The sequence below is a fragment of the Panthera pardus genome, unplaced genomic scaffold, assembly GCF_024362965.1.
Source record: "Panthera pardus isolate Hobbes unplaced genomic scaffold, ASM2436296v1 HiC_scaffold_17, whole genome shotgun sequence".
Lineage (NCBI taxonomy): Eukaryota > Metazoa > Chordata > Mammalia > Carnivora > Felidae > Panthera > Panthera pardus.
The window spans coordinates 106,146,822-106,174,407 of NW_026526732.1; the positions used below are offsets into that span (position 1 = coordinate 106,146,822).

General features: G+C 57.2%; 1 protein-coding gene and 1 long non-coding RNA gene across 2 annotated transcripts; both read left to right on the forward strand.

Moving 5' to 3' along the window:
- Positions 1-104: 104 nt before the first annotated feature.
- Positions 105-22,729, forward strand: LOC109260847 (tripartite motif-containing protein 26). Its single transcript, XM_019439316.2, has 8 exons — positions 105-235; positions 10,485-10,952; positions 11,049-11,144; positions 12,789-13,019; positions 17,384-17,406; positions 17,807-17,922; positions 20,365-20,397; positions 20,759-22,729. The coding sequence occupies exons 2-8, from the start codon at positions 10,515-10,517 to the stop codon at positions 21,439-21,441; spliced, it is 1,620 nt and encodes a 539-aa protein (XP_019294861.1). The 5' UTR covers positions 105-235; positions 10,485-10,514; the 3' UTR covers positions 21,442-22,729.
- Positions 22,730-24,383: 1,654 nt separating this feature from the next.
- LOC128777699 (uncharacterized) lies at positions 24,384-26,344 on the forward strand. Its single transcript, XR_008423000.1, has 2 exons — positions 24,384-25,169; positions 25,216-26,344. It is a non-coding gene; the product is annotated as an uncharacterized LOC128777699 (long non-coding RNA).
- The last annotated feature ends 1,242 nt before the right edge of the window (positions 26,345-27,586 follow it).

Consider the following 27,586-nt stretch of genomic DNA (forward strand, 5'->3'; position numbering starts at 1 on the left):
AGAGACCCGCGGATTTGCCCAGTGATCAGTGACGTAGCAGAGCGGCGGGCTCCCATTGGGAGGCGGAGTTTGGCAGCAGCCAATCCGGGCGCTGATCCGAGAAATCTCGGAGCCGCGCCCGGCGGATCCCGGAGACCGCGCGGCGGGGACGCGCGGAGATCGCGATCCGGAACCGTCCGCCGAGCGAGAGCAGCGCCCCCGGCCCGGAGCTCGCGGCGTGGAGATCGACGGTGGGGTGAGTCGGCGGGGAGGGGGGGTGCGGTGCGCCTGGGTGCGGGGCCACTGCCCTCCCGGGCCCTCTTGGCGCCGGCAGGTGGCCCGGGGCCCGCGTCGAGACTGCTTCCGTCTGCTCGTCCGCCAGGCGGGGGAGGGTTTGGTCGGAATGAACCAGGTTAGGCTCCGGGCTTGGAGCTGCACGTTCACTCCATCCTGCAGCCGGTTCGCGCTGCCCGGTTGACTTCATGCCTCGGTCGCCTCAGAGAACGGGCTGTGTCAGTTCATCCTGGAGGAGCAAGTGGGGGGTGGGGGGGGGGGGCAGGCACTTCCAGATTCCCGGTGCGCCCCGGGTTGATTGTGACACCGCACGCTCTGCGTGTGCGCCCCGGCTTGTGACACCGCAAGCTCCCCGTGTGCGCCCCGGATTGTGACACCGCACGCTCCGCCTGTGCACCCCTGTTTGTGACTTCCCACGGGTCCTAACCCTTTCCCCCCGTCTATTAACATCTTACATGTGGCACATTTGCTACTGCTGATGAACCGATATTGATACCTTATTGGCCAGAGTCCATAGTTACTCCGAGTGACTGAGTTTTCACCTAAGCACTTGTTCTGTGTCATGATCCCATCCAGGTCACAAGGTGACATTTGGTCAGCATGGCTCCCTAAAGCCCCCTTGGCTGTGGCAGTTTCTCAGACTTGTTTGTGATGATGTTGACAGTTTCACTGCCTGCCGGTGATCTGTGTTCTGGGCGCCCCTCCGCTGGAATCCCTGTGATGTGTTTCTCCTAAGACCGGCTGCAGGTGATTGGGTGGAGGACCCCAGAGGAAGGCCGCCCACAGTGTCAACATGATGTATGACGTGCTGTTGATTGTGACCCGTTGGCATCGTGTAGCCAGGCCCCTCAGGTGTAAAGTCACTCTACTACATTTCATACTGAACTCTCTGGAAATGAGCGACTGTGTGCAGCCCACTTGCAAGGAGGGGGGCGTGCTCCTCCTCCCTGAGGACAAGTATCTACATATATTACTTGGAATTCTGCAGGGGAGTTTAGTCTCTCGTGTTCCTTATTTATTAAGTCAGTCATTTATTTGTATCAGCATGGACTCGTGGATATTTGTTTTATACTTTGGGTTATAATCCAATACTGCTTTATTTTGATGCTCAAATTGTTGCAGCTTTGGCTTTTGGGTGCCCTGTCAAGTTGGCTCCTGTGTCCTTGCTAGCATGTGTTTATAGAGCTTCTTGCTGTTGAAAGCACTTTATGTGGCTTCACTTGAACTTCACACAGTGCAGTGGACTTGACAAGACATTATTATTCTCCTCATTAAGAGGTAAGGAAACTGAGGCCCAGGAGCAGTGAATGACTTCTTAGATGTCACTTCCCTGCAAGGGAGTGACAGACTGGTCTCAGACAAGGGCTGACCACCCCAGAAAACCCTGCAAACCGCAGAAGGAAGTCCGTAGTCCAAGCTGAGGTTTCTTGGGGTGACTTCAGCCTTCGGCCCCAGGATCAGAACAGAAAAGATGGAGAATGGGAAGATAATGGTTTTGGAAAATAAAGGCTTAATTTGAGTGGCATCCAGGAGGAAGTACCACCTGCCACATCGGTAGACATGAAAGGTTGAACTTGTCCCCAAGCCGGTGTGTGTGGAGGGAGGCGAGGGGCAATCTGGGAAGTGTTTGTGGTCAGAGCGTCTCATCTGAGGGGGAGGGAGGGGTGGGCAAGTGTGGGGGGAGCATGAAGAGGGTGGTGCTCGAGAGACAGTCGACAGACCTCCTGCCTTGTGCCCAGTGCTGGAGCCGAGAGGGTCAGCGAGGAGTGGTCCTTGGGCAGAGCCATTAAGCTCTGAGCACAGGGAAGGTCTCACGAGGGGCTGGCCTGTGTCAAGTCCTCAGGGATGAGCAGGGGCAGGGACAAGGACCAGGGGTGGGGAGCAGGGGCCCTGAGGGCACAGCTGTGTTCCTGGCTCAGGGCAGGGGGGCCAGCTTGCAGGAGGCTTTGTTTGCCGTGCAGTGCGGGAGAGCCCCAGGTCGAGAGCTGTGTTAGGATGGCCCTGGTGGCCCTTTGTAGGACATCTGCTACGTTCCACCAAATCGTCAGTGCTGTCAGTTTAGGTATGTTCCACACAGAACACACATCCTGCCAGCTGAATCAGGATGTGCTGCTGTTCACACTTGAGAGACTGAAATGTGATGCCACGGGCATCTGAAATTTGACGGAAAGTTGTAAATCACTCACCAGTTGCTCAGATCCCTCCGCCGTCTGGGAAGTGAACGGTCAGGATATCTCCATCTCACTAACCCGTCACTGGCTCTTTCCTGCCTGATAGCCAAATTGTGGAAAACCAGCACAGGGGACGCCTGGCCTCCGTCTTTCATCCGTGCTTATTCTGCGTTGCTTGCTCCTGTTAACGGCCATGACTTTGTGTGGCACATCAAATATGCTGCTGTGCTCGGCCAACGTCTGTTTCAGTTTGCCCTGTGAGCGGCCTGGATGTTCCCCCCGCTCCCCCCCACCATGTCTTCCTGAGATACCGAGCTGTGTAGAGGTCAAGAATGTAGCCGCAAGCTCTACATCTGAGTGACTGCAGCTGGGTGAAAATCCGGGTTTGCGTGCTGATCCAGGAGTCCTCACTGTCGGCTTTGGTTAGAAGGACAGCCCGGGGTGAAAGAAGGTTTCGATGGTGTTTCCTCGCACCATCCAGGAGCCGTGGGAAAGGGCCGTGGTGGGCCAGAGCAGGCTGGAGACCTGGCTGTCCTGGCAGGTTGTATTCCACCTGTGGGGCCAGAGAGGGAACTGCTGCCCAGTGTCTGCCCTTCTCTAGATGAATAGGCTGTTTTTTTGGTTGTTCTTTTTTTTTTTCACAAATGCTTTGTATGGTTCAGCCTAGTAACCTTCAGCAACTTCCTGTGCTGTATCAGTCAGGATTCCTTTTTTTTTTTTTTTTTTTTTCAAATGACACACAAGTCCAATCTGGCTGGGCATAAAGGGCATTTATTGGCTCACGTGATGGCAGAACTCAAGGGTCAATCTAGCTTCAGGCACAGCCTGATACAGGGTTTTACAGGATGTCATCAGGAACCAGTTTCTCGTACCTCCTCTCTGGGTTGGCTTCACTCTCAAACAGACTTAGCAAAATTGCTCATGTAGCTCCAAACCATATGACCTCACCTCTTGCACGTTCTCGAGAAACCACAGAATCTTTTCCCCATCTAAACTAGGTCTCCTTGTGACTATCAGTCCTTGAGTCATGTTCTCACCTCTGAAGCAGGCACCGTGGCCAAGGAGGCATCGCATGCACTCTCTCGCTCCACCCTTGAGCTGAGGGAGAGCTCTGCCCTAAGCACATAATCCCCAGAAGGGAACTGGGAAGAGTTAGCAAAGGAAGGAAGAATGGAAGCTAGGGGGACCGCTCGCCCAAAGACCAAGCTCTTGCAGCACTTACCGCCGGGACCAGGGAGCGCCGTGCCGTCGTCTGCTCTTGTCTGCTGTGGTGGGACTCCTCAGCCAGTGCTCGGCCTCTCTCATGCTGCTTCCCTTGCGCTCCGTCTTGCTTCCTCCCTCTGCCTTCAGCGTCACTCGCATATATGCACACATCACACACATATGCACACGTCACGCACGTATATGCACGCATCCTGTTTCCCATCCTCCACACTGGCAACAGTTTAGAAATTGATAGTACCCGGTGTCGACAGGGCCGTGGGGCAGCATGGATGCCTGTAGCCTGCTGGTGGCAGCATACAGTGGTACAGTCAGTGTGGAAACAGTGTGGCTTGATCCGCTTAAGGATGCGTTTGCTTGCTTGTGTGTACCAGGACACGGGTGCAGAAACGTTCACAGAACCGTGTTTGTAACTGTCCCGAGCAGGAAACGGTCCAGGTGGCCATCAGAAGCAGACTACATGCATACTTGTTTTCTTTGCAGATACTGCATTATCACAAACGGAAAGTTTGAGGTAAGCCCACATTAGGCAAGGCTCTTAGTGCCACTTCCCATCGGCCTTTTCTTGCTTTGTATGTTGGCGTCACATTTTGGCAATCCTCATAGTATTTCCAACCTTTGCATTATGATTACAGTTGTTGTGGTGATCTGTGACCAGCGGGGACACTTACCCTGAAAGCTCAGACAACAGTTGGAATTGTTTACATACGGTATTTTTAATTAGGGAACGTACGTTGCTTCTTAGACATAACGTGACTGCACGCCTCATAAACGACAGTATAGTGTAAACACACTTTTTTTTTAATAGGAAATTTATTGTCAAATTGGTTTCCATACAACACTCAGTGCTTCTCCCAACAGGTGCCCTCCTCAATGCCCATCACCCAGCCTCCTCTCCCTCCCACCCCCGTCAACCCTCAGTTTGTTCTCAGTTTTTAAGAGTCTCTTATGGTTTGACTCTCTCCCTCTCTAACTTTTTTTTTCCCTTCCCCTCCCCCCTGGTCTTCTGTTAAGTTTCTCAGGATCCACGTAAGAGTGAAAACGTATGGTATCTGTCTTTCTCTGTATGACTTATTAAACACAACTGTTTCACGCAGCGGAGAACAAAACGATTGCTTTGACTTGCTTTATTGTGATCTTCACTTTACTGTGGGAGTGTATGACCGAACCCCCAAATCTCCAAGGTGTGCCTGTTCGTCAGAGGTAGAATTATAGTGTCAAAAAGCAGTGGACATGAATGACATCAGCTCACAATCACATAAATGCACCTTACAAACATGCTGTTGATACCCACCCCTGCAAGAAGAGGTAGCATCTGTAGGATGAGAGGGCAGTGATTTGTCACCTGTGTCACATATGCCACGGCATCTGTCTCCCCAGACATGGCTCTCCCTCCTCCCTCAGTGTCTGCATCCCTGCAGCCAGACCCAGGCACCGTGACAGGAGGGTGCTGGTGATGTGGTCTTGCTGGTCTTGCTGTGGAGAATGTGGAGAAATCACCCCTCTCTCCCTCTGCTACTTCGCCGTCTGGGCGGAGGGGAAAGGACAGGTGGCTGCGATTGCTTGCCCTTGTACAGACATGTAGGAAGCATCTGTGCGCATCAGATGCCCTGTGCCCGTGCTTCTTCACCTCCTGGCTAGGAGGTACTGGCCCTGGGCTGGATTCTGGGCATAAGGCAGACAGTCTCTGTCCAGATGTAATGAGGCTCATTAGCCAGGACTCAGCACTGCAAAGAAGTGCAGGGCACAGCGTGGGACGCTCTCAGGCTTTGTAAGGGAAAGAGCCTGTGGTCTCAGTCTGTCTGATCGGGAAAGAATGGCCAGAGGAGGTGGCATTCAGCTAAGCGGGAAAGGAATAGCGTTCAATGCAGAGAGAGTAGCATTTTCTAAGGGCTCAGGCAGGAGGGAGCATAGCATTTTGGGAGACATGGAGAGGGTTTTGAGTTGGCTATGGGGTCGGGTTAGGGTGGGGGGTGGCAGGAAATGAGACTGCAGACAAGGGCTGGGCCTAGGTTCCTTGGCCTCAGGGAGGACTGGAAGGGGTTTTGACTTGATCCCTGGGGCACCAGAAGAAAGCCACCGAAGGGTGCTAACCGGGCTGGTCGCGTGGGCACACCTGCATCTGAACATGCGGTGGAATGTGCGTGCCGGACGGGAGGCCGGCCTGGGGGACCAGAACACAGGCCGCGGAGGCAGCAGGTGCTGGGAAACCCTGCAGGGCTGTGTATCAGTCAGCTCCAGTCTCAGCTTCCAAAGGGTCACGCACGTGCATCACTTGGTCGGAGCTCTGGGAGGGCAGGGACTTTGCCACGTTTGTCCTGTGCCGTATCCTCGGTGCCTGGCACGTAGCCGGTGTCCGGGACGTGGGGGAAGCATGACAGCCTGCTACCTACAGCCTGCAGTGGCACGTCACAGCCGGTCCCATCCACCACCATGGCTGCCACAGCCCCTGAGCCCTGGGGTTTCCACTGCTCACAGCGCAACTCAGCCCAGCCCCACTGCGCGTCAGAGCACCACAGACGCCGGTCCTGTGGGGACAGTAGCCCACGTGTGACCTCAGGAGTGCACTGGCCGCACAACCTGTGTCCCCCAACACTGTGGCCCACCTGCCAGCCACAGCCAGGGCTGCAGGACCTGAGGGTTCCATCGTCAGCCAAGATGCAGCCACTTCTCCGCAGCCAGATCCAGATCACTTGGGTTTTGCCCCGAATTCTGTCGTCTCCAGATTTATAAGGCATCACAGGTGTTTACTTCTAGGAGAATTGGCTTATTTCGGATGAAGAAATGGGGCTTAGCCTGGGGCCCCAGGAGCCCTTAAATGGGATTCCCATGGGGAATGGAGCCATCAGCTAAGTGCTTGGTGATTACAAGCAAGAAGGGGCTCCTGTTTACACCCCACGCGTGGGCTTGGCAAGCAGCCTGGAGGCCACTGGCAGCTCTGGGCCGTGAAGCCCACAGCTGGGACTTGGTGCCTTCCAGGTCCCTTTCAGTGGCATCCGGGAGCCCAAGGCAGTGGGAGGCAGGGAGGACAGTGTGGGGCAGCTGAACTACAGACAGCTGAAGGGGAAGTTAGGACCTGCGGGGGCGGAAGACGGTTTCCATGAAGAAACAAGGGGCAGTTGGGCCAGGGCAGGGGCAGAGCGAGGGGTGTGCCTGCCACCCCAGAGCAGTGGTGCGTGGCCGCTGGTACCAGGCAGGCCACGAAATGATCTCAAGTGTCAGAATTCTCACTGAGGGTAATGGGGACTGGGTGGATGGTATGGCCTGGAAGGGTTTCCAGCTCTTTCCGTGGTTCCTTCTGCCCCAGAGCAGGACCATTGCCCCTCCATACTGTGGAATCCAATGACATAGAATGTTCCAGAGGCATTGCACAAGACAAAGGGCAGAGTCTCGCTGGCGTGAGCAGGTCCAGCCTGCCAAGGCTCCTGCACTGGAGCCCTCTCCGAATCTGAGCTGCTGTGCTTTTGGTCAGTGCACACACTGGGCAGCTCACAAAGCGCTTCCATGTGGGTGGCCTCACCTGAGCTCCTGGCATTTCCCAGGGAGCCAGCCGAGGAGGAGGATGCAGTCGAGCCGCCGTAGCCCGGTGCCCCTGGGCACACTGCTTGACCTCACTGAACCTCAGTTTCCCAGAAGAGTGTCTCAAGAAGCTGGTCACCCGGCTCTGGGGCCCCAGACGTGACCCTCGGTTGTTGGACTGACCAGTTTACACATCCAGTCGTGTGTGCAACCGGCAGCGTGAGCTGTGTGTTTGGGATGGAATCCATGTAACCGGGTGTGGGACGGTGCATGGAGACACCGAGCCTCGATTGCCTGCTCAGGCCAGGCTCACAGACATGGGGTTCGCACAATTCACGTCACCTTTGGTTTGTCCGGGCCCACCGCCTGTGTGCCCACACTGAGCATCCACAAGGGGGCAGCGGCCTTGGTCATTCCAGACCCTTGTACACATTCCTTTAAAAGTGATAGAAAACCAGAACGCCCTCCTCAGGAAATGATTCTAACTTTGTATGATGTTTTGTTGAACCATTTAAAAGTGATAGTCCTTAGCCCCAAATACGGCAGGATGAATCACCTAAACGTGTGTTCCCCTTCATCACCTCAGTAAACACTGTTAAAAATTAATGATGATTTTTTATGATCCAGAACCCGGGCTTTTTTTAATGTTTATTTATTTTGAGAGAGAGAGAGAGAGAGAGAGAGAGAGCACAAATGGGGAAGGGACAGAGAGAAAAGGAGAGAGAGAGAATTCCAAGCAGGCTCCATGCTGTCAGCTCAGAGCCTGACCCAGGGCTCAAACCCATGAACCATGAGATCATGCCCTGAGCCGACTTCAAGAGTCAGTCACTTAACCGGCTGAGCCACCCAGGTGCCCCTAGTACTGTGTTTTGTCAGAGTTCCTCTAGTTGTCCCAAAACTATTTTTGTAGCTTTAAAAAAAAAACAAAACAAAACGGGTGCCTGGGAGGCTCAGTCGGTTAAGCATCTGACTGCAGCCCAAGTCATGATCTCACGGTCCGTGGGTTTGAGACTTCGCCTCAGGTCACGATCTCATGGTTTGTGGGTTCGAGCCTCACATCGAGCTCTGTGCTGACAGCTCAGAGCCTGGAGCCTGCTTCTGCTTCTGTGTCTTCCTCTCTCTCTGCCCCACCCCCACCCCCACATTCACACTCTGTCTCTCTCTGTCTCTCAAAAATAAACAAATGTTAAAAAAAAATTATTTTTTAACAAACAAACAGGATCCAGTCAAGGTATTTGCATTTGGCTGTTATTTCTCTTCAGTCTACGTCAAGAAGAGTTTTTTGTTTTTTGTTTTTTTCCCCATGACATTGACTGATTTAAAGGCTGGGCCAGTTGTCCTGTGGAAGGTCCTATATTCTGAATTTATCTGATTGTTTCTTAATACTGTGGTTTAGTCTGAATTTATCAGATTGTTTCCTCATCCTGTGGTTTAGCTCATTTCTCTGTCCCTCATCTTTTCTGTATGTTGGAAGCTAGGTCTACAGGCTTCATCAGATCCTTTCAGGTCAAACATTTTTGGCAGGATTCCTTCACAGGGGATGCCGAGTGTTCCATATGGTGCCGTACTGGGAAGCCAGTGCCAGTCTGTACCTCTCTGAGCGATGCTGGGTTTGGTCACTGCTTGGGGTGATCACCAGATACTCCCCTCATCAGGGCACATTGGGAGGTCATCCACAGGGAGGGCCTTCAGCACCATGGGACTTACCGTGTTCCCTAATACCTTTCTTGCCTGTAGCATCCACTGATAATGCGGGTTGCAATGTGGTGGTCTTCTGTTACCCCCGGACAGCCTCATGCATCTGCTACGTGTGTGGGCATTTTCATGCAGTGTCGGCATGGGGCCTGGCTGTGACCATGGTCAGGTGTGCAGGAGGGGCTGTCACCAAGCTCCCTGCGGTCTGCTGTTTTCAAAGCAAGCTGCAACCGTACGTCCCAGCCCCAAGGACAGCACGTTCCGTCCCCAGCAGCAGTAACAGTAACGGTGCCCCTTGCCAGAGCCCGGCACCGACCAGCTTCCTCTTGGTGAGGGACCAGCAGTTCCCAGGGTCTGTCGCAGCCTCGCTGACACCCCAGACACAGCCGTCTGTTCTTTCCCGTGAGCTCTGTGTGTGCGTGGCGTCCCTCGAGGCCACAGCCTCTGAATCCATGCTGCTGTTGGTCATCAGCATTAGGAGCATCCCTTACGTCCACACAGTACTCACAGCCTATGAGGCACTCTTGTAATTGTCGCATCGCATCTTGGGGACAAGACCTTATTCCCGTGTCATTTCTCTGGGGTTCATCTCCAACTCGTCCCAGCTCGTCACCACAGGGCAGGGCCTCCCCGTCACCGGGCTGTGACACACTCTCCCCGCACACAGCCACTAGTGGTAGTGACTTACCTGTGTCTGCAGGTGCCTGCTCCAGCCTTGCGGTGACCCATGTGCCCTGTGGGCCGGCTGTCTTCCCCAGCCTGTCCTGGTCCCTGCCCCTCAGGGACTGTAATTGAAGCACGTGCCACTGTGGCTGCTGCGTCCTCACCTCCTCTCCTGCTCTGTTCGTGCTTCGAACTGTCACCAGGTTTGGGAACCAAGGGTTCTGACTTCTGTGCCCGCCTCTGTGTCCTGTGCCCTCACCAATCCTTTGTCTCCGCCCATGTAGAAACTTCTAGGTAAGCATCAGTGTCCCCATTTTATGGATGAACAGACCGAGGCTCAGAGTGCTTGAGAGGCGTCTCTGTTGTCACACAGAATCAGGGGCAGGGGGCCACTGTTCATCAGCTATGCCGAGGCTCCTTCCCCAGACAGGAGGTGGGCCTGGCCATATGGGTAGACAGGACCAGTGTCGTCTCCAGCCACCCGGGGACTCCTCCCACATCAGTGTCTTGCATGAGCACCCCCAGGAATGGTTGTGCAGCAGGTGCACAGCTGAGGGAGCACCGTGCACACAGGAGACACCACAGGCCTCTGTGTGTTACAACACACTTCCACCACATAGTTAACACGCGTCTTACTCTGTCGCACTCGGTACGTCAGAGCACTTTCCCCACACTAAGGGATGGAGAGGGTCTTAGGCCGGAGCGCTGCCCCAGCAGCATGGCCTGGGCTGCTGGTGCTGTGCTCCCCAGCCCACCAGAGTGCCCTCTCTGGGCCTCCCTTTCCTCATGTGCACGATGTGGGGCTGGCCTGGAGGGTGGGTGAGGTCCTCTCGCCCGCATGCTGTGGGCTCTGGTAAGCCTCTGCTGACTGTCCCCGGCAGTGCGGGCTGCCACTCTGCGCCCCAGCCCCGCCCGCTCTTGACACCGTGTCTGTTCCCCAAGGCAAAGAAGCCCCCGTGAGCCGAGGACGCCATGGCCACGTCGGCCCCACTGCGCAGCCTGGAGGAGGAGGTGACCTGCTCCATCTGCCTGGACTACCTGCGGGACCCCGTGACCATCGACTGCGGCCACGTGTTCTGCCGCGTCTGCACCAGCGACGTGCGCCCGGCCCCGGGCGGCCGGCCCGTCTGCCCACTCTGCAAGAAGCCCTTCAGGAAGGAGAGTATCCGGCCCGTGTGGCAGCTGGCCAGCCTGGTGGAGAACATCGAGCGGCTGCAGGTGGACAAGGACAGGCAGCCCGGAGAGGGGGCCCGGGAGCAGGCGGACGGCAGGCTGTGCGAGCGGCACCGCGAGAAGCTGCACTATTACTGCCAGGACGACGGCAAGCTTCTGTGCGTCATGTGCCGCGAGTCTCGGGAGCACCGGCCCCACTCGGCCGTCCTCGTGGAGAAGGCTGCCCAGCCCCACAGGGTGAGCCCTCCACGCCCCTCCCCCACACGCCCCGCAGCCCCACCTCCCTCCCCAACCCGGAGCACCCACCTGTCCCCACCGCCCATCTCCCCACAGGAGAAGATCCTGAACCACCTGAGCACCCTCAGGAGAGACAGAGACAAGATTCAGGGCTTTCAGGCAAAGGGAGAAGCCGACATCCTCACCGCCCTGGTAAGTGAGGCTGTCAGCACAAAGCCTGAGGCAGCTGGCTGTGCGGAGGGGGAGCTGGGAGGCTGTGCAGGGGAAGCTGTGCTGGGAGGCTGAGCAGGGGAGGCCCTGCCAGGAGTCTGACCAGGGGAGGCTCTGCCGGGAGGCTGACCAGGGGAAGCTGTGCTGGGAGGCTGAGCAGGGGAGGCTCTGCCGGGAGGCTGAGCAGGGGAGGCTGTGCTGGGAGGCTGAGTAGGGGAGGCTGAGCAGTGTCAGCCAAGCAGGAGAAGCTCTGCCAGGAGGCTATGCTGGGAGGCTGACAGGGGAGACCAAGCAGGAGAGGCTGAGCAGGGGAGGCTCTGCCAGGAGGCTGAGCAGGGGACGCTGAGCAGGGAAGGCCCTGTTCAGAGGCTAAGCAGGAGAGGCTGAGCAGTGGAGGCCAAGCAGGAGAGGCTGTGCTGGGAGGCTGAGCAGGGAAGACCATGCTGGGAGGCTGAGCAGTAGAGGCCAAGCAGGGGAGGCCCTGCCGGGAGGCTGACCAGGGAAAGCTGTGCTGGAAGGCTGAGCAGGGGAGGCTGAGCAGTGGTAGCCAAGCAGGAGAGGCTCTGCTGGGAGGCTGAGCAGGGGAGGCTGAGCAGTGGAGGCCAAGCAGGAGAGGCTCTGCTGGGAGGCTGAGCAGGGGAGGCTGAGCAGTGGAAGCCAAGCAGGAGAGGCTCTGCTGGGAGGCTGAGTAGTGGAGACCCTGCCTGGGAGGCTGAGCAGTGGAGGCCAAGTAGGAGAGGCTGAGCAGGGGAGGCTGTGCTGGGAAGGCTGAGCAGGGGAGGCCCTGTTCAAAGGCTAAGCAGGGGAGGGTGAGCAGTGGAAACCCTGCCGGGAGGGTGGCTTTGGGCTGGCGTCCTCATCTGCTGCAGGAGTGGCCCTGTGTCAGCTAAGGTTCCTTCTGTGTGACTCACCATAGTTGTGGGTCCCGTCTGGCAGCTGCCGCTGTTGTGATAGGGATGGCCAGAGTGTAAGGGACCAACGAGGTCCTGGCTGAGTCCTTCCTGTCAGAGGGGGAGGGAGAGGAGATTCTGACGGTGGAGGGGAGCCGGAGGGTTTGGGAAGAGGGAGGAGGCCAGGGACGGCCTGAGCGGCTCTGAGAACACTGTGGATGCTGAGTCCTGTCCCAGGACCGCTGCCCACAGTCAGAATGCAGAAGCAGCACAGCACGTGCATGATTAGGAACGGGTCAGGAGGACATGTTCCAGGTTCCTGGGGGAGCGTCAGTGTCAGGGAGCTGTGTGCTGCAGGGATATGGAGGCCCCACAGTGAATGATGAGATCCTGGGGGAGAAGAGTGAGGCAGGAGCTGGCCCAAGTCCAAGGAGCCCCTGTGCCCTCACTGTGCATGGACATCAGTCAACAGGGGTTCTGACTCTGGCCAGACTCCAGCCTGCACTAAGCAGGGAGATGTGGAGGCAGGAAAGGACATAGTCCCTGAACACAGATATTCCATGGTTTCACTGAGGGAATAGGATACAGTCCAATGAGGCAGAGCTCGGGGACATATTTTGTACGTCAGACATAAGCTGGGGGGGGGGGGCCTGGATGGGGGCAGGAGCAGAGCCTGCGGGGATTCTCTACCCCACAGCAGAGGAGTCATGCCCTCCTCTCCTTCTTGTGCCCGCAGAAGAAGCTCCAGGACCAGAGGCAGGACATAGTGGCTGAGTTTGAGCAGAGCCACCAGTTCCTGAGGGAGCGGGAGCGGCACTTGCTGGACCAACTGGCGAAACTGGAGCAGGAGCTCACGGAGGGTAGAGAGAAGTACAAGACCAAGGGTGTCTCAGAGCTGGCCCGGCTAGCGCTGCTCATCTCTGAGCTGGAGGGCAAGGCCCAGCAGCCAGCAGCAGAGCTCATGCAGGTGAGCAACCTTCCCAGGGTAGGGGCGGGAGGCCAGGGCGCTGGGTCTCTGCCCCACCGCTCACCTGGGGACCTGGGACACTCACCACTAGGTCTCTGCCCCACCGCTCACCTGGGGGACCTGGGACACTCACCACTAGGTCTCTCCCCACCACTCACCTGGGGGACCTGGGACACTCACCACTGGGTCTCTGCCCCACCGCTCACCTGGGGGACCTAGGACACTCACCACTGGGTCTCTGTCCCACCGCTCACCTGTGGGACCTGGGGACACTCACCACTGGGTCTCTGCCCCACCGCTCACCTGTGGGACCTGGGGACACTCACTGCTAGGTTTCTGCCCCACCGCTCACCTGCGGGACCCGGGGACACGCACCCACTAAGTCTCTGCCCCACCGCTCACCTGCGGGACCTGGGGACACTCACCACTGGGTCTCTCCCCACCACTCACCTGCGGGACCTGGGACACTCACCACTGGGTCTCTGCCCCACCGCTCACCTGCGGGACCTGGGACACTCACCACTGGGTCTCTGTCCCACCGCTCACCTGCGGGTCCTGGGGACACTCACCACTGGGTCTCTGCCCCACCGCTCACCTGCGGGTCCTGGGGACACTCACCACTGGGTCTCTGCCCCACCACTCACCTGCGGGTCCTGGGGACACTCACCACTGGGTCTCTGCCCCACCGCTCACCTGGGGGACCTGGGGACACTCACCACTGGGTCTCTGTCCCACCGCTCACCTGGGGGACCTGGGGACACTCACCACTGGGTCTCTGTCCCACCGCTCACCTGCGGGTCCTGGGGACACTCACCACTGGGTCTCTGCCCCACCGCTCACCTGCGGGACCTGGGACACTCACCACTGGGTCTCTGCCCCACCGCTCACCTGCGGGACCTGGGGACACTCACCACTGGGTCTCTGTCCCACCGCTCACCTGCGGGTCCTGGGGACACTCACCACTGGGTCTCTGCCCCACTGCTCACCTGCGGGAACTGGGACACTCACCACTGGGTCTCTGTCCCACCGCTCACCTGCGGGTCCTGGGGACACTCACCACTGGGTCTCTGCCCCACCGCTCACCTGCGGGACCTGGGACACTCACCACTGGGTCTCTGCCCCACCGCTCACCTGCGGGACCTGGGGACACTCACCACTGGGTCTCTGTCCCACCGCTCACCTGGGGGACCTGGGGACACTCACCACTGGGTCTCTGCCCCACCGCTCACCTGGGGGACCTGAGGACACTCACCACTGGGTCTCTGCCCCACCGCTCACCTGCGGGACCTGGGACACTCACCACTGGGTCTCTGTCCCACCGCTCACCTGCGGGTCCTGGGGACACTCACCACTGGGTCTCTGTCCCACCGCTCACCTGCGGGTCCTGGGGACACTCACCACTGGGTCTCTGCCCCACCGCTCACCTGCGGGACCTGGGACACTCACCACTGGGTCTCTGCCCCACCGCTCACCTGCGGGTCCTGGGACACTCACCACTGGATCTCTGCCCCACCGCTCACCTGCGGGACCTGGGGACACTCACCACTGGGTCTCTGCCCCACCGCTCACCTGCAGGAACTGGGACACTCACCACTGGGTCTCTGCCCCACCGCTCACCTGGGGGACCTGAGGACACTCACCACTGGGTCTCTGCCCCACCGCTCACCTGCGGGACCTGGGACACTCACCACTGGGTCTCTGCCCCACCGCTCACCTGCGGGTCCTGGGACACTCACCACTGGATCTCTGCCCCACCGCTCACCTGCGGGACCTGGGGACACTCACCACTGGGTCTCTGCCCCACCGCTCACCTGCAGGAACTGGGACACTCACCACTGGGTCTCTGCCCCACCGCTCACCTGCGGGACCTGGGACACTCACCACTGGGTCTCTGCCCCACCGCTCACCTGCGGGTCCTGGGGACACTCACCACTGGGTCTCTGCCCCACTGCTCACCTGCGGGAACTGGGGACACTCACCACTGGGTCTCTGCCCCACTGCTCACCTGCGGGAACTGGGACACTCACCACTGGGTCTCTGTCCCACCACTCACCTGCGGGTCCTGGGGACACTCACCACTGGGTCTCTGCCCCACCGCTCACCTGTGGGACCTGGGACACTCACCACTAGGTCTCTGCCCCACCGCTCACCTGCGGGAACTGGGACACTCACCACTGGGTCTCTGCCCCACCGCTCACCTGGGGGACCTGGGGACACTCACTGCTAGGTTTCTGCCCCACCGCTCACCTGGGGGACCAGGGACACTCACTGATTCTCAGGCCTGGGTTTTCTCTCCCAAAACGTGAGCAGGATAACCCCACTGCCCCACGTATTCCAGCAGTCAGGTGAGTGTAAGATGACATGACTGGCGTGTGCTGTCACTTCAAAAAGCAAATTTTCTACCAAAAAAGTGTAAGAATTTTAGAAAGTGCTGTGGAAGTGGAAGGGAAGGTCATTGCTCTTTCCATGTCTGCTCCTGTCCTCAATTCTACCGTTCACAAGTCCGCCTGCTAGCCAGTCCAGTGGGGGCTGATTCTTGTGGTTTGGAGCAGACGTAGCTTGGGTGGGGGGCTGAGCACAAGCTGAATGGCAGCTCCTCTCAGGGACCTGAAGGACTGGAGGAGATGGGCAGCTGGGGAAGGAGACTGATGGGCGAGGTTTTTTTCTGCAACTGTAGTTACCCCCAGAGGAAAAGTCAGAGAGCAGGCAGGGAGCCTCTGGAGCACTTCCTGGAGGAGGCAGCTTGGATGCTGTCAGGGGGAGAGTCCTGACCTGAAACAACTCTGTGACTCCCTGCTCCTGAACCTGTCTAAGGAGTGCCCCCTCCCTGATCAGGGCTCACAGCCTCTCTGAGGTGTCCCGCCTCCCTGATCAGGGCTCAGTGCCTCTCTGAGGAGTGCTCCCTCCCTGATCAGGGCTCAGTGCCTCTCTGAGGTGTCGCGCCTCCCTGGTCAGGGCTCACAGCCTCTCTGAGGTGTCCCACCTCCCTGATCAGGGCTCACAGCCTCTCTGAGGAGTGCCCCCTCCCTGATCAGGGCTCACGGCCTCTCTGAGGTGTCCTGCCTCCCTAATCAGGGCTCAGAGCCTCTGGAAGAGTCCCACCCGTTGACCAGGGTTCAGCGGCCTCTGGAGGGGTGTGCTTGATCTTCCTCCCCCTCCCCGAGTCAGGAGGAGGCCTGGGATGGTCTCACTTGCTGGTGTGCAGTTGGGCCTGTGTGTCTGTGGTGGAGCCCCCAGGGTCTCCTCCAGGAAAATGCTGTCTGTTCCGGGCCAGCAGCCTCAGGGAGAGACAGCAAGGCAGGCTCTCCAGGTGTATGAAGAGATGGCCTTGGCCGGCCTCTGTGCTGCTGGGGATTCTGCCCCATGAATCTGGACCCGTGGCCCTGTGCCCATATGCTGGCACACCTGTTGGCCACGCGGGTGCATTCGTGGCCTCTCTGAGCTGGCCGTGGTGTACGTGTCGGGGGGGGGGCGCAGATTAGAAGGATTTACTGGACACTCACAGCTAGTCTCTGGACAATCGCTTCAAGGACGGGGCCTGGCCTCCCCTGCCTGCCATCAGTGTCCTGTCTGTGTCCCCGTCTGTGTCCCCGTCGCCCCCTCTGCCCCAGTCTGCAAGACTGGGGCATTAGGGCAGCTGCAGTGTCAAACCCAATACCCTGGCTCAGAGAGAACACTTTCCCTTCTTCCAGGAACCGGGCGGCCAACCGTGAGGTTATCCTGGAGGCTGGGTGCCTCTACCTGCTGGTTCCACCTGCTTCAAGGGGTGTGGGTCTCAGCTAGGACAGCACCCCAAAATTTCCTCTCTGCTTCCTTTCACATCCCATTGGCTGCACTCAGTCATGTGACCAGGCCTGACCACAAAGTCATCTGGGAAGTGTAGTCTTCTGCTGGGTGGCAGTCTGCCCACTGTGATCCCAGGGCTTCTGCTCTTCAAAGGAAATAGGGGGAGGGGGTGCCTGGGTGGCTCAGTCGGTTAAACGTCCAACTTCAGCTCAGGTCATGATCTCGAGGTCCATGAGTTCAAGCCCCACATCGGGCTCTGTGCTGACTGCTCAGAGCCTGGAGCCTGCTTCGGATTCTGTGTCTCCCTCTCTCTCTGCCCCTCCCCTGCTCATGCTCTCTCTCAAAAATAAATAAACATTTTTTAAAAACTAAAAAAAAAAAAAAAAAACAAACAAAAAAATGGAAGAAGGGGAGGAGGCACCACACACATCATGAGCCACAACCTTTGACCAGCCATGCCACTGGGTGCCAGAGCCATGGGGAAGGGACTGTACATGGGTGCCCTGGCTCCTAACAGACCTGTGGCCTGTGAGTGGGGTCTGATCGAATCCCACTGATGCTGTGCTTTCTCCTTCCAGGACAGCAGGGACTTCTTGAACAGGTAAGAGAGCGCCCTGTGTCCTCCCTGCCCTTCTGCTAACCTGACCTGTTTGAATTGATGGTGTCCGTGTCCTGTGGCTCTTCCCACCACCTTCCCTGCTGGGGAGCAAGAGCACATCCTTGAGAAGTGCAGGCTTGCGGGTTCTGCGTGACCCCAGCTGTGCTGGGTGGAGACGGGACAGGTGACCAGGGGCCCAGTGCACAGCAGCACGGATGTCCAGTCTGTAGGTGGTCTCAAGTCCTGGTTCAGCTGCAGGCAGTTCCCTCTGCCTCTAACCCCCTGGTTTTCTGTCATTTGAGTGGGGATGGTCATACCTGTCCTTCCCACTTCATAATTGTTGTGAGAATTGAAAGAAATGCAGGGGGACCTAAGTAACAGCGTCCCTGTGTCATTTCCCTAGGTATCCGCGGAAGAAGTTCTGGATTGGGAAACCCATTGCTCGAGTGGTAAAAAAAAAGACAGGAGAATTCTCAGAAAAAGTGCTGTCTCTGCAGCGAGGACTAAGAGAGTTCCAAGGTGAGGGCCAGGGTGGGGCACTAGGATGGGAGTCAGGCCGGGAGGCATTGGGGTCGGGGATCAGAAGCCAGGCAGGGAGGGCACTGGCGTGGGGGGTCAGGAGCTGGGAGTCGTGGATCGAGTCGGGAGCCGGGCAGGGAGGGCACTGGGGTGAGAGTCGGGAGCCGGGCAGGGAGGGTGCTGGGGTGAGAGTTGGGAGCCGGGCAGGGAGGCCGCTGGGGTGAGAGTCGGGAGCCAGGCAGGGAAGGTACCGGGGTGGGGATCAGGAGCTGGGCAGGGAGGGCACTGGGGTGGGGAGTCAGGAGCTGGGAGTCACGGATCGAGTCGGGAGCCGGGCAGGGAGGGCACTGGGGTGAGAGTCGGGAGCTGGGCAAGGAGGGCACAGGGGTGGGGATCAGGAGCTGGGCAGGGAGGGCACTGTTGTGGGGGGTCAGGAGCTGGGAGTCGCGAATCGAGTCGGGAGCTGGGCAGGGAGGGCACTGGGGTGGGGAGTCAGGAGCTGGGAGTCACGGATCGAGTCGGGAGCCGGGCAGGGAGGGCACTGGGGTGAGAGTCGGGAGCTGGGCAAGGAGGGCACAGGGGTGGGGATCAGGAGCTGGGCAGGGAGGGCACTGTTGTGGGGGGTCAGGAGCTGGGAGTCGCGAATCGAGTCGGGAGCCGGGCAGGGAGGGCACAGGGGTGGGGATCAGGAGCTGGGCAGGGAGGGCACTGACGTGGAGGGTCAGGAGCTGGGAGTCGTGGATCGAGTCAGGAGCCGGGCAGGGAGGGCACTGGGGTGAGAGTCGGGAGCCGGGCAGGGAGGGCACTGGGGTGAGAGTCGGGAGCTGGGCAGGGAGGCCGCTTGGGTGAGAGTCGGGAGCCAGGCAGGGAAGGCACCGGGGTGGGGATCAGGAGCTGGGCAGGTAGGGCACTGGGGTGGGGAGTCAGGAGCTGGGAGTCACGGATCGAGTCGGGAGCCGGGCAGGGAGGGCACTGGGGTGAGAATCAAGAGCCAGGCAGAAAGGGCATAGGGGTGGGGATCAGGAGCTGGGCAGGGAGGGCACTGGGGTGGGGGTCAGGAGCTGGGAGTTGCGGTTCGAGTCGGGAGCCAGGCAGGGAGGGCACGGGGGTGAGAGTCAGGAGCCGGGCAGGGAGGGTGCTGGGGTGAGAGTCGGGAGCCGGGCAGAAAGGGCATAGGGGTGGGTATCAGGAGCCGGGCAGGGAGGGCACGGGGGTGGGGATCAGGAGCTGGGCAGGGAGGGCACTGGGGTGGGGGGGTCAGGAGCTGGGAGTCGCGAATCGAGTCGGGAGCCAGGCAGGGAGGGCACGGGGATGAGAGTCAGGAGCCAGGCAGGGAGGGCATGGGGGTGGGGATCAGGAGCCGGGCAGGGAGGGCACTGGGGTGGGGGGTCAGGAGCTGGGAGTCGCGAATCGAGTCGGGAGCCAGGCAGGGAGGGCACAGGGATGAGAGTCAGGAGCCAGGCAGGGAGGGCATGGGGGTGGGGATCAGGAGCTGGGCAGGGAGGGCACTGGGGTGGGGGGTCAGGAGCTGGGAGTTGCGGATCGAGTCGGGAGCCGGGCAGGGAGGGCACTGGGGTGAGAGTCAGGAGCCAGGCAGGGAGGGCACGGGGGTGGGGGGTCAGGAGCTGGGAGTCGCGGATCGAGTCAGGAGCCGGGCAGGGAGGGCACTGGGGTGAGAGTCAGGAGCCGGGCAGGGAGGGTGCTGGGGTGAGAGTCGGGAGCCGGGCAGAAATGGCATAGGGGTGGGTATCAGAAGCCGGGCAGGGAGGGCACGGGGGTGGGGATCAGGAGCTGGGCAGGGAGGGTACTGGGGTGGGGGGGTCAGGAGCTGGGAGTCGCGAATCGAGTCGGGAGCCAGGCAGGGAGGGCACGGGGATGAGAGTCAGGAGCCGGGCAGGGAGGGCACTGGGGTGGGGGGTCAGGAGCTGGGAGTCGCGAATCGAGTCAGGAGCCAGGCAGGGAGGGCATGGGGGTGGGGATCAGGAGCTGGGCAGGGAGGGCACTGGCGTGGGGGGTCAGGAGCTGGGAGTCGCGAATCGAGTCGGGAGCCGGGCAGGGAGGGCACTGGGGTGAGAGTCAGGAGCCGGGCAGGGAGGGCACGGGGGTGGGGGGTCAGGAGCTGGGAGTCGCGAATCGAGTCGGGAGCCGGGCAGGGAGGGCACTGGGGTGAGAGTCAGGAGCCGGGCAGGGAGGGCACGGGGGTGGGGGGTCAGGAGCTGGGAGTCGCGGATCGAGTCCGGAGCCAGGGCTCTGTTTGGAGGAGTGGAACCAGCTCCTTGCTGTCACCTTGTTCAGCCCTACTCCTGGGTCTGCTGCTTCTTTTCTCTTTTCTTCTTGGGTCTCAGTGATGGGGGCCTGTCAGGAAATGATTCCTGTCCTAGTAGGACACAGGCCCATACGTGTGTGGGGCTCGATGGTCACTGCTGTGTTTTTCCTCCACAGGGAAGCTGCTTAGAGACTTGGAATACAAGACGGGTGAGTGTCCAAAGAGCTATCCCAGTTCACCTCCTGTAGAGAAAAAGAACGCCCTCCCCCCAGAGAGGCACCCTGGTCCCTGCTGTCCCTGGCCCCTCCCTCTTGCAGCGGGATTTCCCAGCTGCTGGTCTGAGCCCCCGCGTTGTGTCTGTAATCAGCCACAGAGGCCTGTACTTGATCGTCTGACCCTCCTCTGCAAGACATGCAACTGGCCAGAGGCCGTGTGTGCCCCAGGCCCTGCTGTCAGGTCGTGTCCTGCATGCCCCTGAGCTGGGATTGGTCCCCCTGGGCTTATTCAGTGGGCAGCCCTGGAGACCTGCCTCCCACCTACCGGTGACTCCTGGTTCTGCCGTCCCCGCAGTGAGTGTCACCTTGGACCCGCAGTCGGCCAGCGGGTACCTGCAGCTGTCAGAGGACTGGAAGTGTGTGACGTACAGCGGCCTGTACCAGAGCACTTACCTGCACCCACATCAGTTTGACTGTGAGCCGGGTGTGCTGGGAAGTAAGGGCTTCACCTGGGGCAAGGTGTACTGGGAGGTGGAGGTGGACAGGGAGGGCTGGTCCGAGGAGGAGGAGGACGGGGAGGAGGAGGAGGACGGGGAGGAGGAGGAGGAGGAGGAGGAGGCCGGCTACGGGGACGGGTACGAAGACTGGGAGACAGATGAGGACGAGGAGTCTTTGGGGGAGGAGGAGGAGGAGGAGGAGGAGGAGGGGGAGGAGGTCCTGGAAAGCTGCATGGTGGGGGTGGCCAGAGACTCTGTGAAGAGGAAGGGAGACGTGTCCCTGCGGCCAGAGGACGGGGTATGGGCCCTGCGCCTCTCGTCTGCGGGCATCTGGGCCAATACTGACCCCGAGGCTGAGCTCTTCCCTGCGCTGCGGCCACGGAGGGTGGGCATCGCCCTGGACTACGAGGGGGGCACCGTGACCTTCACCAACGCCGAGTCACAAGAGCTCATCTACACGTTCACGGCCACCTTCACCCGGCGCCTGGTGCCCTTCCTGTGGCTCAAGTGGCCTGGGACACGCCTCCTGCTGAGACCCTGAGCCCCGCGCCTCCCCCAGCCCATGACCCCCGACGCCCCCCTCCCCTGGGAGCCCTGGACTGTGCTGGGAACGGGGTGTCTGGCCATCGCACCTGGAGCAGGTGGGCCCCGCCCCCCCATGGCCGGGGCCCGTGGAGGCTCGCTCAGTGCTGCTGCTGTGCCATACAGCCGTAGTCAGGCTCTTCCCCCAGCCCCCGGGGCTCCCCATGCACACTTCCAACCCGAGGGCCACGGGGCCCCTCTTCTGCCCACTGCCTTTGACCCAGCTCTGCACTCTCCATGCTGAGTTAGAGGAGAAGCAGTGTTTTGCTGCCCCGTCCAGCATCCCACGCTGACTCTTCCTAGGAAAAAGCAGGTGACTGTGAGGCCCAATCCACATGCTTCCCGCTTGCCCAGACCCTCTCTGCTGCCTGCGTTCCCCAGCACTTGAGACAGCCGCACTGCCCCCCAGCTCAAGAGTCTCAAGCACCCACACGCACGCAAGTGGACAGGGCAAAAGCCCGCCACGGTTTCCGGGCTGCGTAATAAGCCTCCTGGAGTGCCGCGGAGTCGGGGGTCAGCATGGGCTCCATGCTTCTCCAGGAGAGAGCTGAGCGTCTGATGTGTGTGCATTGAAGAAGGCGGGACCCCCTGGAGGACCTGTGGACTTGGGGGAAGGATCTGCGTACGTGTGGCTTTGGTTCACCACTTGTGACCAGTGATCAATATAACCCGTGGGTGTGGCCACAGGAGGCAGATTGTCCAGGGCGTCCAGAATATCCTCCTCTTGACCAGTCCTGTAAAAGCACCAGGGCAAATATCCGCTGAAGCCACACCTGGAATCCGGTCCCCTCCCTGGAAGCCTGGACAAGTCTGCTGCAGGCTACAAAGCAGGAAGCCTGTGTCGCGCCTGACTCCACACACACAGTCTGTTCTCCTGGGAGAAGGGCGGTGGTGGGCACAGGAGAGGTCACCGGGTCCTCGGGTCAGGAGGAGGTTAGAGCCTGGCCTCATACGCCCAGGCCCAGCCCTGTCCCAGCCGGTGTCCAGGGCCCTCTCGTGGCCAACCCCACAGCCTGCCAGCAGCCTGCCCCAGAGACCACGTGTCCCCAGCCACTGGCCTCCACACTGTCTGGGACTTGCCCCGTGCATGTGTCTCGTGCTGCCGGGTCACACATCCACCTGATCCTGCCTCTAGGTTTGTAAGGTCCTGGAGGGTGGAGACCGTGTCTTCTCCTCTGCACTCCCTGCGGCACCGCCTGCAGTGTGGGCACATAGTAGGTGCTTAATAAAAACTTGATGAATGAGCAGCCTGGGTTTACACATATTTTATTATAACTCAGATACCCCCAGACCTTCTTAGTCTGGCTACAGAGAGGTTCCACGGACAGTGGCCCCAGGCTTTGCTCCCCCACCCCTTCTGGGACGTGTACCTGCAGCTCTGCCCACCATTTGCTCACACACTCTGCACGTAACACTGTCCTCTGTACACACACTCTTTGTTCACAGGCTGTTTGCACACACGCTGTTGTCTGCACATACATTCTTTGCACATACGCTGTTTGCTCACACACTGTCTGCACACACTGCTCACACATTGTTTGCAGACACTGTTTACTCACACACTGCTTGCTCACACGCTGTTGCACACGCGCTGTCATTTCTGCTCCCCCAGACAAAAGCCCCCTTACCTCCCTTCCCACGGGGCCAGCCCTTGGTTGAGCCCCAGCATCCGCAGAGTGCATGATGGGGCCGTGAGAAGGTGACATTGGTGGCACTCCCAGAATCTTTCCTCAGAAAATAAGCAGTGCCCAAAGGAAATACAGCAGAGACTCTGTCCTGCTGTGTGACACATTCAACTCTCTGGTTCCGGCCTGTTTCTGATTTTTTTAAACTGCCATATTAAAGGTGGAAACGGAAGAGTGGGATAAAGCCCCTTCAAGATCTCGTTTGTGACTCATTTGGGTTCTCCCTTTTTATTTTAATTGTTCTTTTTACTCTTCTTTCCAAATACAGATATGCAAAATGTGTCAATTATAGACATACAATGTGCGGTATCAATTATAATAAGGTCAGTTAATCTGCATTTGAGTCCTGAGAGACAATAATCACCAGCATATTCTTGAAATTCTTGAAAATTTATTTTGTTGATTGATGTGAATTGTTCCCTGAAATTATACTCTACTAATCTTTTATTTATGGAAAATTTTCATAATTCTCAAAATGCCTTTTCTCCTTTCTTGGAAAGAATTTTTATATAATGAGGTTTCTGAAATGTTTTAAGGTGATCATTGTATAATTAAAAGCGCATAGTTATTAAATAGGGAACATTTCCATTTGAACAAAATATGAATGCTTTCAGGTCATTGTTGCTTTACCGAGTCTCACAAGGGTCATACTTCCAGGATAATCTGTAGACGACCAAGTCTCAACGTAAAACGGCCTTGCAAAGTCATAAACAAAACTGCATACTGGGTGACACCGTCTTAGAACAGAAAGTTACCAGCAGGGTACTTACTCAGCAAGTTCTCTTGAACCTTTCTGTTTTGTAAGTAGTTTTTATACGTGAGCTGCGACTACACATGTGGTCCAATCTACCTTCCGTGTTCCCACAAAGGAGAAAGAACACTGCCTGCCCCCCCACCCCCCACGGCAGGAGGGGGTCGAGCTCTGGGCTCCCATCCCCACCCACCCTGAGCTCAGGCAGCTGAGTCCGGTGTCTGTGAAAGCAGTTCACGCCTGGACCACTGGCAGACGTGGCTGCTTTTCCTTCCTGTGCGGCTTCGTCTTCCCTGCTGTAATTGCCTTTTTCTCCCCTTTTGCTTCATCTCCTACATCCTTGTTACTAACTGAACCCCAAAGACTTGGCTGGGCGTCAGGGTCCCTCAGGGTGCCCACTTCCCAGGTTCTCTTCTCAATGCTGTTTCTGCCGCCTCCTGACCTTCAGTCTGGGATGGCTGCCCCTCACCTGTGCCCAGCCTCCTGGCTCTCCCTTCTCTGCCATATTGGAACCCTGGCTTTGGTTTCGTTTTCTTATCCTATTTTTTCCCTCTTCTTCATTTACTTCCTTCTGATGAAACATCACCCCCTAGCTTCCTGAGAAATGGGGCATGTAAGTTGAGTTTTTGAATATGTAAACGTCGGGATGTATGTGTCCAACCTTCCCCCACCATGGTGCTAATTAACTCAGTGGACCCTGTCATTCTAGAAATTCATAAGCTTTCGGTTCTGGGAAACATTACTGAATTATTTCTTGATGGTTTTTCTCTCCTTCATTTTCTCTGTTCTCTCAAGTCTATTCTTTGCCGCCTTCGTATAGCTCCTGAATTCATTTACTGAGTGCCTGTGAGAAGCCAGGATGTGTCTAGGTTACAATAGCAATAAAGTAAACAAAGTCCCTGCATGGAGTTGATATTCTAGTGGAGGGTAATGGGCAGTGAGTGAGAGTAGAAAATACAACAGCAGTTAGCACCCTGCAGAGACCTGAGATAGGAGGATGATGTGTAGTAAGCCAGATGGTCAGCGCCTCTCTCAGAAGGTGGCATTAAAGCTGAAATCCAAATTCTGAGAAGGAATTCGAGGATGGCACCAGCCAGAGTCACAAGGCAGGGACAAGCTGGGCACAGAAAGATGGGGTGTCTGGAGTGTGATATTGGAGAGCAGGGAGAGGTCAGCAGAGGCGACTCATGTCGGACCATGTGAGCCTGAAGTCAGCACTGGGGAGGGGCTGTGCTGACCCCTGGGGTGAGTGTGACATCAGCACCGGGGAAGGCCGTGCTGGCCCCTGGGGTGAGAGTGAAGGTCAGCACTGGGGAGGGCCATGCTGACCCTAGGGTGAGCTGACCCCTGGGTGAGAGTGAAGTCAGCATGGGGGAGGGCCGTGCTGGCCCCTGGGGTGCCCCAGCACCTGCCAGAGGGCCAGGCAGAGGAAGGACGCAGTAGCCAGCCAGGTGAGAAGGAGCCCAGCGAAGCAGCAGGTGGAACTGGAGAGGTTAGATGCTTCGGATTAATAAATAAACCTTTCAGGCATTTATACTTTTAGAAAACATGATTATTCAGTTATTACCCGAGCAGTTATTGTCTGGCAAGAAAATCATGTAATAAAGCAGGCACTGTACAGACTAAAAGTCTCACCAGATTCTACAGACTGCAGTCGTAACAGCTGGAGCTGAGGAACCCTGGAAGAAAGCCTTGTTACGGCCAACATTGGCAAGATCAGCTCTACGACAGCAGAGCACAGAGCGCGTGGTCGTGGTTAGAGGCTTCCCTGCAGCCCCACACCCTGAATGCTGATGTTGCCGTGGACACCCATGGCCAGACCCCCCTCAGAACAGGCAGGAGAGGTCCCCAAGCCCTAGCACGAGGATTCCACAGGTTAGGAGCAGGGGAACAGGGCAGAAAGAGAAGGTCAGAACTTAGACATGGAAAAAAGTTTGAAACAAATTGGGGGGGGGGGGGGCAGGCATGCAATGTTTTGCTCTGACAATGATACTCATGTCTGGCTTTGGTACCTAGGTCCTCGTCACTCTTTTCCTAATGTTCCACGAATGTTCAAAAAGACTGTTTCCTGTTAAGTCTACGGTTCCACATGTGATCATTAGATGAACTTTATTTTGTTATTCCAATACACTGTATCTTTATTCCAAAAATCTTATTTTGTGCCTCAAATATTCTATATATCTTTACAATTTTTTTTGCCTTTGAGTATCAGTGACTGAAAGAAATATGTTTTAAAATCTGCTATTAAGTTCTTTTTGTAACTGACCATGAATTGTTAGATGTGTTAGAGCTTAGAATTGTTAGTTTCCAGATAAATTGTTCCTTTTACCAGAATGCAGTGTCCCTGTTTCTTGCACCAAATAATACTTCTTGCATTGAAGTATGTTTTCTCTGATAGTAATACAGTTACATCAACTTTCCCATCACTATCATTGCCCAGTATATTATTTTTAATCTTTTTTTGTACTTTTTTTTTTTTTTATCTTTGTTGGGTTGGTTAACTTTTCTTTATTCCATTGTTTCTCCTCTCCTGGTTTGGAAGTTACATATTTTCTTTCTCTTTATCTGTAAAATTTTACATGCATACTTGAATTAACAAAAAATAAAGCATATCAATGTCCCTCTGTCCTTCCAGCAACAGAAGACCTTGGAAAGTTTTAACTGGGAACACACCTTCATCTACATGATTCACAGCTTTGTCCCACATCTGTGTTGTTTCAAGTCTCGCACTGTGACAACAGTGCTGCTAAGTGGGCACCTGACTTTCGCTCAGGTCATGATCTTGCAAGTTTGTGAGTTCGAGCCCTGCGTTGGGTGAGCTGGAGCCCCATTTCTGGTAAAACAGGAGCCCTGTGTGAGCCCCACTTTCTCTCCCCCCCCCCCTTGTGAGACTCTCTGTCTCCCTCTCTCTCTTTCTCTCTCTACCCCTCGCTCACTTACACCCTGTCTTTCTCTCTCAAGACAAAACAAACAAAAAAAAAAAAGGCGCCTTGGTGGCTCACTCGGTTAAGTGTCTGACTTTGGCTCAGGTCATGATCTTGCAGTTCGTGGGTTCAAGCCCCACGTTCCACTCTGTGCTGACAGCTCAGAGCCTGGAGCCTGCTTCAGATTCTGTGTCTCCCTCTCTCTGTCCCTCCCCTGCCCAGGCTCTGTCTCTCTCTCTCTCAAAAATAAAAATAAAATAAAATAAAAAACCACTGCCGCTAAGTATATTTCTGCATCCCTCCGGATGTATATGCAAGGGTTTATCTGGATATACACATAAGTGGAATTTGGGCCATAATGTGGTATGTTTTCTTTACCAGGTGTATGTTGGCTTTACCAAGGTGATGCCAAAGTGGTTTTGGAAGTGGTTGCATTAGTTCATACTCACGCTGGTATCTGAACTTCCTCACTGCTCTTCGTGTTTGGTAGCATCAGCCCTGGAAGCCTGTGCCCAGCGGCAGGTGTAACAATCTCACTGTGGTTGTCGTTTGCGCTTCCTGGTTTGCTAAAGATGGTGGCTTTGGGTTTCCTCTCTGGGTTCTGCCTGCTCACATCTTTTGTATGTTTCTCTGCAGTTCTCTTGCATCTTGACATGCAGTTTTTATTACTCTGGATTCTAGTCTTTTGTCAGTTACATGTATATAGTCAGTGTCTTTTCCTAGTTTATGACTGACCTCTTCACT

What these genes read in the sequence shown, in the direction of transcription:
- LOC109260847 (XM_019439316.2), top strand. Translation starts at nt 10,515, where the DNA reads ATGGCCACGTCGGCCCCACTGCGCAGCCTGGAGGAGGAGGTGACCTGC. An exon ending in AGGCTGCCCAGCCCCACAGG is followed by an intron (nt 10,953 to 11,048) that starts GTGAGCCCTCCA and finishes ATCTCCCCACAG; the next exon opens with GAGAAGATCCTGAACCACCT. An exon ending in CCGACATCCTCACCGCCCTG is followed by an intron (nt 11,145 to 12,788) that starts GTAAGTGAGGCT and finishes TTGTGCCCGCAG; the next exon opens with AAGAAGCTCCAGGACCAGAG.